Source organism: Kryptolebias marmoratus, linkage group LG17 (assembly GCF_001649575.2).
Source record: "Kryptolebias marmoratus isolate JLee-2015 linkage group LG17, ASM164957v2, whole genome shotgun sequence".
Taxonomy (NCBI): domain Eukaryota; kingdom Metazoa; phylum Chordata; class Actinopteri; order Cyprinodontiformes; family Rivulidae; genus Kryptolebias; species Kryptolebias marmoratus.
This window is the reverse complement of record NC_051446.1, coordinates 19423909-19438773: the sequence shown is the minus strand read 5'-3', so window position 1 is coordinate 19438773 and position 14865 is coordinate 19423909. Positions and strand designations below refer to the sequence as shown.

Genomic DNA, 14865 nt, shown 5'->3' with positions numbered 1-14865 from the left:
GGGTCAAGGATTAGCCCTTTGGAGTTCAACGTCACAAGGTCAGAGTTCAAGGTCGCAACAGCACACGTGCTCTAACTCTGGAACCGTGCGACGTAGGAAGGTGAAACTTCACAACATGCCACAGGAGTCGTAATGATCCGGACTGAAGTGGGTTTCGGACGTTTGCCCAGAGCGCCACCTAGTGGACGCCGCGGGAAGTGCACGGGAAATGCGCGGGAAGTGCGCCACAGCGTAGAGGGCGGTCGCCAGAGTTCCCGCGGTCGCCATAGGCCGAAGCGGCGCTGAGCTGCGAGGGCCGCCCAACGCTTCTTGCAGCTTTAATTTCTATTGGATTTTTGTTACAGCTGTTAGAATTCCCGCTTTATTTCTTTCTTGTGTTAAGTTTAATCTCTATAGGGAACATTGTTTTGCCACAAGGATAAGATCAATTAAAGGCCTAGAGTTCCTTTAAAGAATGCATATGCATATATGTGTTAGGGATCAGCCTCAGCTACTGCCACACTAAATCTTAGCTTAATATCTATAAAATTGACAGAATTAGAGCCATTTTTGTGCCATTTTTCAGTTTACTGTGGAAGCCATCTTGAAATGGCTCCAAAAGTTAAATCCGTTGTAAACGTACATCCTAAGAGCTGATATATGTTCATAAAGTTTAAAATTTAAGCACCAAATGACTTGATCATAGAAGAAAAAAAGGATCCTAGGATAGTTTCACAAATTTGCAGTGTTTAGATGGCTGTTCATTCGTCATTCAGCCTCATTGTTTGACAGTAATTGTTTTGGTGACAGGTTGACCAGTAAATTACCTTATTTTCTTTTTCCACAGTTGCTAAAAGTCTCCAAAAAAAAAAATGTGCATAATAAATCCTTGCATAACAAGCCACTTTTCTTTTCCAGGTCCTTCCAACTCCTGCTCGATGAAACCAACAGTTTTTCCGAAGCTTCTTTTGTTCTTTGCATTTCATTACACCCAGAAATGATCTTTTCTCATTGCAGCGAAAGAAAAAAATAAATATAATCGCTTTGAACACCTGAACCTCCGCACACAAACAAAAAAGTATTTGAATATAGCTTTTAATTGAACTAGTTCTTGGTGTGTCACATCTCTGCCCTCAGAGCATCGTAACATTTCTCAGATTTGTAGTCAGTATTGCAGTGACAGTTCCTAGCAAGGCTGAGGTGGAGTCTGACAGAGACTGAATTCTCTAATGCCTTGTGAAAACCACTAATTACCCCCCAATTAAGCTCTCATAGGCACCCTGCTTTATTCTCATTATTTATGCTGTGCTATTGTGAGTGAGTGTATCGATGACGAGTTTACTGACCCCACAACCCAGTTCCTCACTAAGGTCTTGATAAATGGAGAATCGGAGGTTGGCTCTATTTTTCAGCCTCCACGATGCCGTCACATCTCGACACCAAGGTCTCCGAGCTCAAAGAGCGACTGTCAGCTGAGTGTTGTCTGCTCCCGTAATCACCCTCGGCTATTTATTAGCTTCCCACGGGATTTATGCCTCGGTGCTAACAGCCAGTGTAATTACGGGTATGAAAAGTTAGAGCAAGAAGGCGGTATGAGATTATAGAAATATTATAATGAGGCCCATTTCCCGTTATGATCGAGTGTCAGGCTGCAGGTCGGAAACGATGGCAGGGAGAGAACCATAACTGTTAAATGAGCCAATAGTTATCTTCTCCTGCGGAAGATCAAGTTATCGAATGTGTGAGGTTCTTTTTCTACACACTAATGCAAGTGGAATTAAAGGCCTAGCGTTCCTTGAAAGAATGCACTTCATGTATGAGTTTTAGACTAAAGTCATCTTATGTTGAGAAGTGATGGAATTATAGCCATGTTGGTCAAACCTTATCTCATGTGACATTGTGAGATCTTGCAGAACTGGTTAACACTGGGAGCATGTGTTGTGAATGTCTGTCAGCTTACCACCACACCAAGTTTTAGCTCAATATCTAAAAGTCACTGAGGTTTATTGCCATTTTTATGTTTGCTAAGATTGCTTTGCTGTGGCGGCCATCTTGAATTGGATTCAGCTTCAAAAGATTTTAAGTTGTAGATGTCGACCCATAGATTACTTTCTGAAAGTTTCATAAAAGTCTGTTCAGTGACTCACAAGATATTTCGCTGATGGTACAGAGAAACGAACACACACAAGCATATTATCACTCCATCTTTGCCTCCGCCAGCAGTTGATAAAACGTGGCAAAAAAATAAGTTTTCCTCATCTTCTTGTCGTCAACATCCACATCATTTTTTGTGTGGAGGTGAATATCAACGTGATGCTGTTGGTGTTTGGGGCTGCTCGGTTATTAATTCCATCAGGGAAAGTGAAAGATGGAGAGTCTGTTGACTTTCCAACACAAGAGTGGGTGGCTTCCAATCGAGCGCTTGGTGCCGCCGCTCCTGTGGAAAAACTCCTCGCGCCAGGTAGCGTTTTTATTTGCAAAAAAAAGCGAAAAAAAAAACGATTTTTAAAACCTCAAAAGTGTTTTTTAAGTTCTTAATTGTGTTCCACAGCCACATAATTGTCTCGATAACCAACATCTCTGTGCATCTTAAGTCTGCTCAGAGTACAGGGAAGCTGCTTGCTGTGGAAGGACAGTACATGCAGTTTAATAAATGTCATAATTGAGCCTGGCTGCGCCTATATTAGTGTGTTAATGCGCACACACACACCACCTCACCAGCAGCAGCAGCAGCATTGATGGCCTGAATTTCATCTTTTTCAGCTGGTAACTTCTCTGAGAGTTGCTGAAATGTCGGGCTGAATAATTAGCTGTTCCACAGCTCTTCTTCTGGCTCTATTGTTCATGCATTATTTATAGTGGCATCTGCCTGAGTTGTCTCCGTACTGGTGGAGCTTCTGTATGCCGTGCTGCAGGCGGAGAGATAAATTCTGCCACTCTGTTAGTCCATCTTTCCTTATGGCTGGCACGGCGGTGCCAAGATCCAATCGATGAGCCAGAATTTTGACAAACAAGCGAACGGAATTATGTCAATACTTGTGACGAGTTGATAAAGGGAATCGGGAAAAAAGTATCCACAGTAGCCTTATGGAGGAAGACTTCAGGGCTTTCTTAGAGACATTAGTTCACAAGCACAGCATAGGACAACAAACCAAGAAAACCGTGTGCTCAGCACATTCAGTGTGATTTCTGCTTTCCTCAACAGTGTAAAACGATTGACAGAAGAGACCAAACCACAAGCTATGCACTTTAAATAAAAACATGACTAAAAACTAAATTCTACCTTAAAGTAGTAGTAAAACGTGTCTGTATATATATATACACAAAAATCCAAAAAGAGCAAGGTAATGACAGTATGACTTAACCATAAAATATTGCACCATTGACTCCTTTTATAAAGCTTTACATCAATGTCAGTTTTGCATTATTTTTAATTACTTATGGAATTCTATGTTTATGGTTTGTATGCATAAATAGTGGCAGCAGCAGCTTGCTGTAGCACTTCCAGTGGATCCTTGGGCACTTACAGCAGGCATATTGTAACATATCTGCCAGAATAGCCATGTAAATGAAAATTAATGACAGTGTAAAGGTTTGTAAAATAGCATTCACATGAACAACAACGAATTCTTAAGATTGGAGTTTTGAGACTGCAGCCATTTCTTGTATTTTCATCATTTGATTAGCTGTTAGCTCATCAGTCCGATCAGAGGTAAACCTTATTTTTTCCATTTGAAGAGCTTTCTGCAATAAAGAAAATATTAGTTGTTCATAACCTTTCTTCAGAACATTTTCTTTTTTAAAGATCTGAACTATCCCTTTAAGAGCTTCGTATTTGAAATCACAGCACAAAATGTACTGTCTCAGGACAAATGGATTTTTTTTAAATTTGGCCTGAAAGTATAGTATCTTTAAATTTACCTGTAGGTTCCATATTTCGAATTCAAAAATTTTGAAATATTTTATTCAAGCTCAAATTACAACAACGCTCGTGATGCACAATTTAAAACCCCATCGATTCCTCGTGGAGTATGGTCAAAACTCCTCATGTGAACGCACACATGAAATATTTTTCACCCGCCTGTCAAAATGAAATATAAGACATGTCAGTGCAGACAGACGAAGCACAATGATAAGAACGCGTGTTTTACGATCCTTGGAAATTCATCTGCCTCGTGACTATCTGATGCCTGCGGTAACCTTTTTTTGTCATTATTCACAAACAGGAAGAGAAAATTCAGTTTACCCTTCACTGGGTAAACACTGTAGGAGAGGCTTCACCTGCTACAAAAGCTCTCCAGCGAGGAGAGGGGGGGGGGGAGTCAGGGGAGCTGTTATCTCAGTGGAAATGATTAAACCTGGAAAACAGCCTGCAAACATCGCTGTGTATGTATCAGCCAGGTGGATATGCATTGAGTCTGCAGAGCAAGGTTGTCCTAAATAGAATCAGCTTTGCCTCAGGTGCTATTTTATTTCTCATAGATATCTTTCTGTGGTCACCATTTTTTCGTTATAAATTGCCAGTGGTTGCACTAAAAAGCAACACGACTTTATCACTTGTTCTCAGTAAAAATAGATAGAATAATATAAGGTTCTTAGGTTCAACATGGCATTGATAGATTCCTTGCTGTAGGCCACAAATCACTCACTGTTGAAACGGCGTGACAGGTACCATACAATTAGGCCAGGCAGCTACAAAAGCTGAGGACATGCTCTTGCCTGGGGAGAAACAGCCTCTCTTTCTGCCTCCCTGCTAAGTTTGATATTCACATTGGACAAGACAGGCCTGTCTGTCCCGGAGCTGCACATGGACCAGCAGGGAGAGCCGAGCCTCCTCTCTGTATTAACAGCACTAAGCAAGAGGGAGGTGTCAAGGACACGCGTGGAAGAGGATTCTGTCTGTGTACAAGTATGTGAGGATATATTTGTTTGGGTCTGTGTCAGAGAGGGACTGGCAATTTGTCGAGCTGGCAGGGTTATGGACTACAAAGGCATATTGAAACGACCTTAATCAAGCAAATCGCATAGCGGGGATACGGCGCAGCAGAGCCGGCGCGTTAATAGCTTTTTTCTCAGTTGAAAGAACCCAAGAGAATCTAATTTCTGCGTGATGCAGTCCTTCCTAAAGCCATAATGTGACATCTCAGTGTGCCTTCCTGTTTTACTGTAATATCGCTCTGCTACGGCAGTAGATTAGCATTATCAGCAGTCACAACAACCCAATTTGTCCTCATTGCCATGGCAGACGGGTGGAATTAAATGTAATCAGCCGACTAGCGTATTTAACTTAGATACCCCTGTGTGCTGTCTCTTTCAGATCCCCGCAGCATTTTCAAATAGGGTGGTTATCATCATTATGTTCTCTAAATTGTGCTGCTGGTTTCTAAACTTCTCTCTGACGGTTGTAAAGAGCCTTTTGGTGGACTTGTCATTGAGGCCTACGTTATTTAAACAGTTTGTTTAAATTGGGAAATAACAAATATCAATGATGGATGGCTATAGTCACAGTTTTTTTAAAGTTCACTGAATACACATAGTAACAATACGCTACGGCCTGCTCAAATAATTGCACAGCTGCTCCGTACAACAAAACCTTTCTGTGTTTTTGACTTCTGCACAAAAGACTGGTCATAGCAGGCTTATAGGAAATGGCTGAACTGATACAGACATTGCAATTCTTTGTTCAACCACCAGCTTCCGTGCCTGAGTTTAAGATTTAAACCATGAGACTAAAATGGCGAAGTTGTTGGAGCCGTTTTGGTCAGAGCTCAAAGCTCTGACCATGTTTTGTGTTTGATGTTTATTAGCTGCGGTTGAATTGAGTTCACTCCAAGAAGTATTGAGTTGTAGGTAAACATTCAGTGATTACTTTCAGTGAGTTATATTAAAATCCATCCAGTGGTTCATGAGATATTTTGCTTACAGACAGATACAGTTGACTTCAATAGTCAATGGCAAATCTATATGAGATTTCCTTAGTATGTATCTATTACTACTTTTACTAAGAATCTCCACAAACCTGTCTCATGTTGGCTAAAAATAGTTTCAATAGAAGCAGGTTTCAACATGTTGAACAAATCCCCAAAGATTTCCAAATAAATAATTAAGAGTTATTTTTTCAATCTGTAAAAAAAAATGTAAAACTTATTTTTTTTCTCTCCTGAGCAAAATAAGTCAGTTTGCTAGAATTTATTAAAGTGAAATTTATTTTCTCAGACTTTAAAGACATTCAATATTGTTTCAAGTTCTCTCTGTAAGGTCAATGTGCAGACAAGATTTAAGTTCATTTATTTATTCATGTATGCTGATAACTTTTTGTGTTTGCAGATCAATACTTATGAGTCTACAAAGTGAAAACAGCACACTGGCCAAATTCCTCAGCTCGTCTTATTACGGGCTTTTCTGCTAATATTGTATGCAGGAAGCAGCAGCGAGGCTCAGCACGGTAAAGAGAGCTCTGTATAAGCTCCGAGCTCCCTGGGGCATCTGAGTAGAGCTCAACCTGAAGTCTCGCCTCCTCTCTATCTGCCTCTTTGTTTTGCAAACGGGGGGGAGGGAGTGCTAAGATGCTGCAGAGACTCTGTTTTTCCAGGGTTCTGCTTGGATCAGCAGTGTGGTCCAACAGAATCCATTTTTCTGCACCGTCCTCCTCCTCCTCTCCAATTACTGCGACTCTCGGAGCATGCAGCGTCTTGATTTGGCCACGAGGTCCACTACGGCAAAGTGAACTTGGCCACTGTTTGATGTGTCACTTCACCCGTGATTTGAGACCAAAGTGGAAGGAGCTCTTGTGAAGAGCAGGTTTTTGTGATGCAACTTCCTGAAATCTGCTCTTATTCTCCAGATAGAAGCTGCTCCATCGAAAGAAAAAAAAAAAAAAATCTTTCAGGTTGAAATCTTTTATCTTTCTTACACGTAAAACCAGCTTGTGCCTTCTCGGGAAATGTCACCACAAGTTCTGTATCTACATTCGTCTGCAAAACCCCGGCCAGTCAGCCCTGACTTCTTCAGCATTTCAGCGGTGTGCAAATGTTTCAGATGGATGCCCGCTTCCCAGCTGCCTTCTTCATGCTTTAGAAGCTGAGGTGCACCCTTCAGTGTGCAGAGACGGCTGCAGATTGTGCTCGTACTGTACTGCATTGCAGGCAGCCGTCATACCTTGTGAAACAACGTGCGTCCTTCGCCTGCACGCCCCCGAGCGCTCCAGCTCAGGTGATCAATTTAATCTTGCTCTGCGTTGCTCAGCTGCAACTTAATCCAGTAATACTTGGGTGTTTGTTGCAACTGAGGCTATCCCATTTTTTTCTCTCTGTGGATTTCTTCCTTAGTGGAGTGTGAGGGGGGGAAAAAATCTCAGACTTTGTGGCATAGAATTGCCTTAAGGAGGATAAAATATGAACTTACATCATGTCTGAAACCTCACGAGTTGTTGTGTGAGATCAGAGCTGTTGCTGTGATAACTACCTCGAATTAAAATGAGTTGCTTTGCTTCTCTGAGTGCGGCAAACACTGCAACGCATTACTGATTATTTCAATCCGTGGTGGGTCTGCGCCGTAGTTTCTCTGTTCTTTTCAGAGACAGCAGGACACAAACCTCGACCACTTAGACCCCAGCACGCGGACCCAAGGAGCCATAATGACGCAGCAGAGGCTGCTCCACGATTAACTACAGAGAGAAAGAGGATGGATTTACGACAGCCTCCGAACTGCGTGCCCTTTCGCAGCAAACTGAAGTAGAAAGGGAGAAGCGGCTAATTCAGCTGCATTAATCAGGCGGAGCACATTACCGTGCAAATCATGGCTTGGGGAAATGATGGGCTGACATTGTCCTGCCAGTCAAACAGGCAGACACACGTCAGCGAATCCAATAGTACCACCTAGTCTGAGCGCAGAGCGGAGCAATCAGAGGTGGAAAGCCTCTCGTAGGTCTTTCTTTCATTACAGACACGACCCGGAACAGAAGCTCCATCCATCAGCCTGTGTTTATCCAGTCACCAGCGAAGTAAATGACTTCATGAAGCTGGATAAATGACAACTGGTGGAAATGCAAAATGTCCAGATCATCATTTAACCTCCAACTCATATTCTGCAGCTTAAGTGACATGCTCACTGCAAATGTCGTCCTAGGAAAATCAATAAGGAATATTGCAGAGGATGAAGCAGGCCGTTATTGCCCTGAGAGTGAGGGATTTCATCTGAAAAGTTTCTCCACCTTAACTCCTAATATGTGTGTGTGTGTTAGTGTGTATAACTGAGGGAGAGATTCCTGGTATTTGAAGACCGAATCAAGATTCGAAGAATGCTGGAGCTCTGTATAAATACTTACATCTAAAAAAAACAAAAACAATTATCATACTTAGAAGTACTGTATACAGCTATGAAATTTAGACAGTATCTTTTTTAGAATATGCAAATCTTTGATCACCTAGAAATAGTAACATTCAAAAACCAAATGCCATTTTTTTGCAACATCACTTTGATAGTTGTTCCTAAAAAAATCTGCATGTTTTTGAATAACTAGTTTCTCAGATACTAAGCTTAGAAGATCCAGTAGTGTTTTTAGATGTGTTCAAATGTGTTTGTAAGGGGTTTAATGTGGACTGGCTGAAATCTGCAAAATTAAAATAACATTTTTTGTAATTTTAATTGATAGAAAATCTGTTAGGAGAAAAAATGTATTCATTCATTCATTTATTCCCCCAAACTAATCAAGTAGTTTGATACTTATTAAAACAGTAACTGAAAAAAATGTGTAAAAAGAATAATTTAGGAGAAAATGACTAAATTCTCAAACTGAACTAAAATCTGACTCCAGTCTGCTTTTCTTTAAATCACTTCTCCTGTCACTGAACATTTGTTTAAAACCATATTTAAGATAAATGGTGGTTTGCTAATGAGCAGCAAGGGTTAACAGGATGTTAATTGTGGTAACAAATGAGTTCTTTCAGTTTTGGTTTGTTGCACAGGCATATCCAGAGGTGGGGCAACAAAAGGGGCACCGGACCCTGCTGAGATCTGCTTTGACTGCTGGAGACTCAAAATTGCAATAAAAGTGTGTGACAATTTTCAGCTGCAGTCTCACTGAGTGTTTGTGAGCAGTGAGCACTGTGGCCACCTTTTTAAGCGAACAATTTACAAATGAAATCACTGCCTATTTCTGTGTGCACTGCTTGCAAAACTGTGTCCTATGCTGTGCACATTATTTCATTGCACACATCGTGCCCACTGTGGTATCCTTTAAAAATAAAGATAGGCAGATTTGGACCAGTTTTTAATAATTACTATTTATCACCTGTGCGGGTTTTTTAGACCTGGACATTCACAGCTGTAGCCACAGATGTTTTTTGCATGAAGACAGCTCTCATTCAGGTGTCAAAATTCAACTCTAGAATTTACCAAAACTAAATTGAGAAGGGTTCTACGAAACGTCAAGCCTCTGTGACATTTTGGAGACTCCCTCATGGATCCCATTGACCACCCATTCACCAGCTAGTCACCAAAAACCGCAACCCAGTGACATACAATCTTAGACTACCAATATCCAGACTATGATTTGTTTAATATGTCATTTTTCTTCTGACTGAAACTATTCCTTTCTTTTGAAAAAGCTGATTATTGAAGCAGTTCCAAATGAGCTGGAAGGCAGCATGAGACTGACTGGTCATTTTTTTGTCTTTACCAATGACAATATGTTAAATGTGGCGATTTTTTTGTTTTTTATGAAACATTCTTAATATTAAACAGTTTACATTGGCGTATTGTCCAGAACAAATGTGGTTTTGCAAAGATGTCCCATTAGCCTCAAGACCTTATATTCTTCTATTTTATTATTTTAAATGTTTCTTTTAGCAGCTGATCCATGCGTCATACTGAGCACTGGAGCGTTACCAACCAAATCTCTTTCCAAACAGTATTGAAATGCATATTTTTCAATGAGACAGACATGCAGTTAAATGGTTTAGGAGCTGCCCTGCTGAGTTGGAATCCATTGTGCATAAACATTTAGCCGTCAGTGCTCAGGATCGGAATGATTTTTTTCCTGTGTTGCAGTGGCTGAGGTTGAGCTTGGCAGGTTCAGGGCTTTTAGTGGTATTTATGTCTCCAGCAGAAAAGGCTCAGGCAAGGTGAGGTAGACGTTAACTCAGAGGAGTGCAGTCAGGCTTGCGGCCAAACGTTGTCAGCCTAATACCAGCGAGCAGTCCAGGAGGAGCAGTCGCAGCATCTGGATAGTCAAGCTCCATTAGGCTCCTGGCTCTGTTTTACACCGGCTGCATTACAGCCTTGTTGACAAATGGCAGAAGAGGTGGTGTGTGTGTGATATGAATCACCTAACTCAGGAGACCTCCGGCATGAAAATCATACCCCCTTGCTCCCCGATCTTTCCCCCTCCCTCCCTCCCTGTCGCCGCGGCGTGCTGTGAACTCTCACAGCAGCCTGGCTGAGATTCAGTGGGACGGCATTAGCTCTCAACCTTGATGAAGGACTAAAGGCAGCTTCTGCCTGGTGTCCTTGCTGTCACACTGCTGCTGGGGGAAGATAAGCTGCTCGGCCTTTCGGACGGGCTGTTGGGTTAGTCCTGGCACCAGTATAATGGAGGGAATTGCAGAAGCCCTGCAAATAATTAAGTAAATCTGATTCAAGACATGGACAGAGAATCTTTGATGGTTAATACAGTTGCAATGTGACAGACGTTCTGACTAAGGGGATAACTTGCTTTTTTATGCTGTAATGTCAGCTTGAAAGTTCAGTGTTTTAGCTGTGATCTTTAAATGCCATGTAAAGATGCAGAGCTGACAGGGAAGTGGAATTAAAGCCGAGTGGGGGTGTTTGACACGACATATTAAAAGTTTCTTCTTCACCTCATATGACTCAAATGCAAAAAAAAAAAAAAACCCAGCTGATTCTGTACTGCTGAAGGGGTCATAAATTGTTTTTGTTTTTTTAAATCTTTACATATATTTGCATATCTTTAAAATGGAAATTGAACGATGTGTCTTCTGGTGAATTGTTTTCATGTTGTGTAGGATGGATTAGTAGTTTATTTGTGGATTTTTTTTGTCAAGGCAACTATTAGGACAGCACCAAGTCCAAAATAAAAAATAAATACCCCAAAGGGATGATAAAATAAATCATTTTTCTTATTGGGTCATATTGTATCATAACGTATTGTATCGTATTGTATCGTACTGTATCATGTTTTTTTTTTTTTTTGTTTGTCTGTTTTTCATTGTAACATATTATGTTGTGTTGTGTCGGGTTGGATCATATTTTATCATGTAGCACATCATGCTGTATTGTAGTTTACTATTTTGTGTCGCTTTGTGTTGTAGTATGTCATGTGTCGTATCACATATTGTATTGTGTGGTATTGTACTGTACCGTGTTGTATTGTGTCTTGTTGTTGTGTATTGTTTTGTGTCATATTGGGCAATTGTGTTTCGATAGTGGGACAACCCTCTCGACCCCTATCAGACTTTTCTTTTCTAAAGGTTATGGTAGGGAAAATAATTTAATAATTGTTTTGTGGGTTGGTAATAATCAGACTCATTTTCGTGACAGTATTTCTTTTCATTTTAATGCTCTGTATTAACTTCTTTTAGCTTAGCTCTCCTTTCTTTCTCATCCAACTTAATCGTTTATGTGATTTATTCCAAGTAATTTTAATTCACATTTTGGTATCTGAACATCATTTTCACAATCCATCAGTTCATTCACCTTCTTCTCATAAAGTTTTACTGGACTTAGTTATTCATAACTCATTTTGTTATTTGTTTATATATTTTTTTCTCCCCATCATGGATGTTTAAGTAGCTTCAGAACCCTTAGAGTAACGAGCATAAATTGTTTATTATTACATGATATTGTTTTGTGTTGCAGTGTGTCATATTATATTGCAATGGATTTACTATGTTGTATTTTTTAATATATACAAATATTTCCATTTCTTTACGAGGATTTTTTCACAATCTGGACTTTGCTTTTACTGCCCAGAGATGACTTTTGTTGTGAATTGGTACTACTTAGAACTGAACTGAAAACATTTATTCTCCGGTGTGAAATCTGAAGGTCCACTGCGGCTTTCTTGTAAATTTTAGCCTCAGTATTTTAAAGCCATTTCGAGGCTTTTTGGCTTGTCCTTGCGGGGCTTGTAAAACGTCCATGAAGATGCTGTCACTGCGCTGTTAAGCAAGCGTGGAATGCTGTCACCATGTGTAAAACAAACAAGCAAAAAAATAAATAAATAAATCAGGTGTATTTACAGAGTAGTGTTGCTAGAAAAAAAAAAAAACAGCTTACACAATGCTATATTTCTGTCAAACACACCGGAGCACTGAAAGATAAAACACATGGGGAGAGCCTGAGGTGGATATTGATGCATAATGCCCTTGGACCAAAGCCAAGGTGGTGAAATGGAATGAAAGGAAAGCAGTCACTTTCATGTTAACTCAAGGTTGTTCTTTACAGAGGCTATATCTGTCTGAGGCGTCACTGCTCTGCTTAGTAAATGTCGGGTGTGTGCTGCAGCTCTACAGAAACATCCAGATTCAAAGATTCCCACTGATTGTCCCTGTTTTGTTCCAAGGCTGTCGTGGCTTATCCACAACTTTTAAACTGGCAGAAGGCTGTTGTCTTCTGGCATGTAAACACAAGAATAGAACGGGCCTTTAGTGATCAGGAGTCCTGCCAGCTTCTGGAAGTGGCAGCTGATCATACTCAGTTAATAGGTGCTCTTAATCTTCTGTAAATGTCTTATGCTGTCCCTCGAGAGGCGGAGCGGATTTGCAGTCAGTGTGCATTAAGGGCTGACAGTCTAACTGGCGCCATAACTGCATTAACAGTTTTTTTTTGCATTCTGAACAATAAAGAAACTTCAAATTTTCAAGTTTTTAATGCTTTTCTTTCCCCTCCCCTCAATGCTGCTGGTGTCTGCCGCAGGAAGTCGAGGTGAGTGTCTCCTGTCACTTTTTTTTTTTTTTTAAGCTGATGGTGTCACATGCATGATGATTAGGAGGAGGTTGTGTTTATTACACACACACACACACAAATCTGTATAATGCAGCATAATTTCCTGCAGCAGGGCAGGCAAAAAGTCTTCGAAGATTAAAAGGTTGTAACAAAAGTAGGATCAGAACATGAAAAACACAAGGGAAAGCCAAACTCATTTCTTTTCAGTAATGGTGAAATCTTATGAAATAGACCTTAGGAATAGGAATGTAAAGGAAAGAAAAGCAATCCGGTGCACAGTATTTACGCTGCGCTTGTTCAGTTTGACTTGAGAGCTCAGTCTTCCTATCCCCTCACCAGAATATAAGCCTGAGTTAAACTGATCAGAACCGATCCTCGGGGTCTTTTCTAGGCCTCGTGCCAAGCAGTAACCCCTCTGCACGGCTGATCCTCTGTGTCCCGACATGGAAAGAAACGGGTCAGAGTGGATGCGACGAGAGCGCTACAGAGAGTATCGTTTCAGCACAACGTCACTGCGGACGAGCTCTGAAAAACAAACCACATTGCAAGTTTGCAAATATTCCCTCTGTAACAGAGCAGAAGTAAAAATAAATTTAAAGTTCAGCGCCTTGACTCGTACCGATTACTTTAGGTTAGATGCTTCTGCACAACAGTGAAAATGAGTTTGGGAGGCAAACACATCTCAAGGTCCTTTTTTATTTTTCCAGGCTCTCACTAGCTTGCAGTTGCCACAGAACTGCACCAATTTAGGATTATTATTAATATATATATATATATATATATTTTTTTTTTTTTTACAGTCTGATCTAAGTGTTGCTATAGTTGTTGGTTATTGTGGAAACAACTGCAACACATGCATGTACAAAAGACTGCAAATGGATATCAAAAGGAGCAACAAATCTGTCACATCTGCAGACGTCTGCGCTCACAGCCACAAGGGAGAATAATTTTAGTTTGAGTCGAGGGACCCCACAATCTAAAGTCACCTCCAGAAGAAATCCTAAAAGGAGAAGCAGCCAACTGTTTCTCACTTGAACTCAACTTGTTTGTTGGATCATAAAAAACAATGTGCTTTAGATCTATTTGCGCTTGTGAAGATTTAAGATCTGTTTATAGATAGAGTTCTCCAAAAATTAGAATGGGGAACTAAAAACCAAGTAGAAAAAACAAAACAGACCAGATCAGTGTTTGTCACAGCATTAAAGGTTTTTATTGTTTTCCTCATTTTTTAAATTTTATACAGTATGTCCTATGTAAAACTGCTTCTGCATATTTTGGGCTATTTTAACCATTTACATGTTAAAACATTTAGTTCATTTAGGAGATGGGGCTCCTATGACATTTGGTTTTGTAGCTTTAATTAAAAAAAAAGTAACTTTATTTACAAATATTTTACCAATAAAGTTGCATTGACATCTCTTTGATTCCTTGTTTTTTTTCCAAATCTGCTTGTCTGTCTTCTTTTGCTACTATTAGCTTTTAGCTACCCTTTTCCTGCTTTGGCCTTTAGCTAGTGTTGTTGCTACTTTTAGCTTTTAGCTCACATTTAGCTTTTTTGTTTGTTTTTAGCTGGTGTTTTGTTTAGCAAAGTCATCCAGCGCTCAGCAGCCACACTGCATTTTTGTAGAAAATAACACTTCTCCATCTGAGTTAGCACGAGTACAAAACCACCTTTCCCCCTTTTGTTTTCTTTTTTTAACCTTTTGTTTATCATAAATTATTAAATGTATTAATAACAGTTTCCTGTATGTTTGTTTTCCAGGATGACTACATTAAAAACACAGAGGAGAACACTGGCTCTGATGAAAGTAAGTTCTTTTTCTATTATTACTTAAAAAAAAAACTTTTTTTTACATAAATGTTTGATAATGAATTTGTGCTTTTATTTAAAATGTCTTTCACTGCACTGAGATTAGGTGC

The 14865-nt window shown here is 40.1% G+C and overlaps 1 protein-coding gene across 1 annotated transcript in view; it reads left to right on the top strand.

Annotated features, from left to right (window-relative positions):
* LOC108249129 (SPARC (osteonectin), cwcv and kazal like domains proteoglycan 2) overlaps positions 1-14865 on the top strand; it is a 49524-nt gene that overhangs the window by 11878 nt on the left and 22781 nt on the right. Inside the window, exons 2-3 of the mRNA XM_017438310.2 lie at positions 12916-12924; positions 14708-14753. Of these exons, the coding sequence (XP_017293799.1) occupies positions 12916-12924; positions 14708-14753 (55 nt within the window). The remainder of the gene's footprint in view (positions 1-12915; positions 12925-14707; positions 14754-14865) is intronic.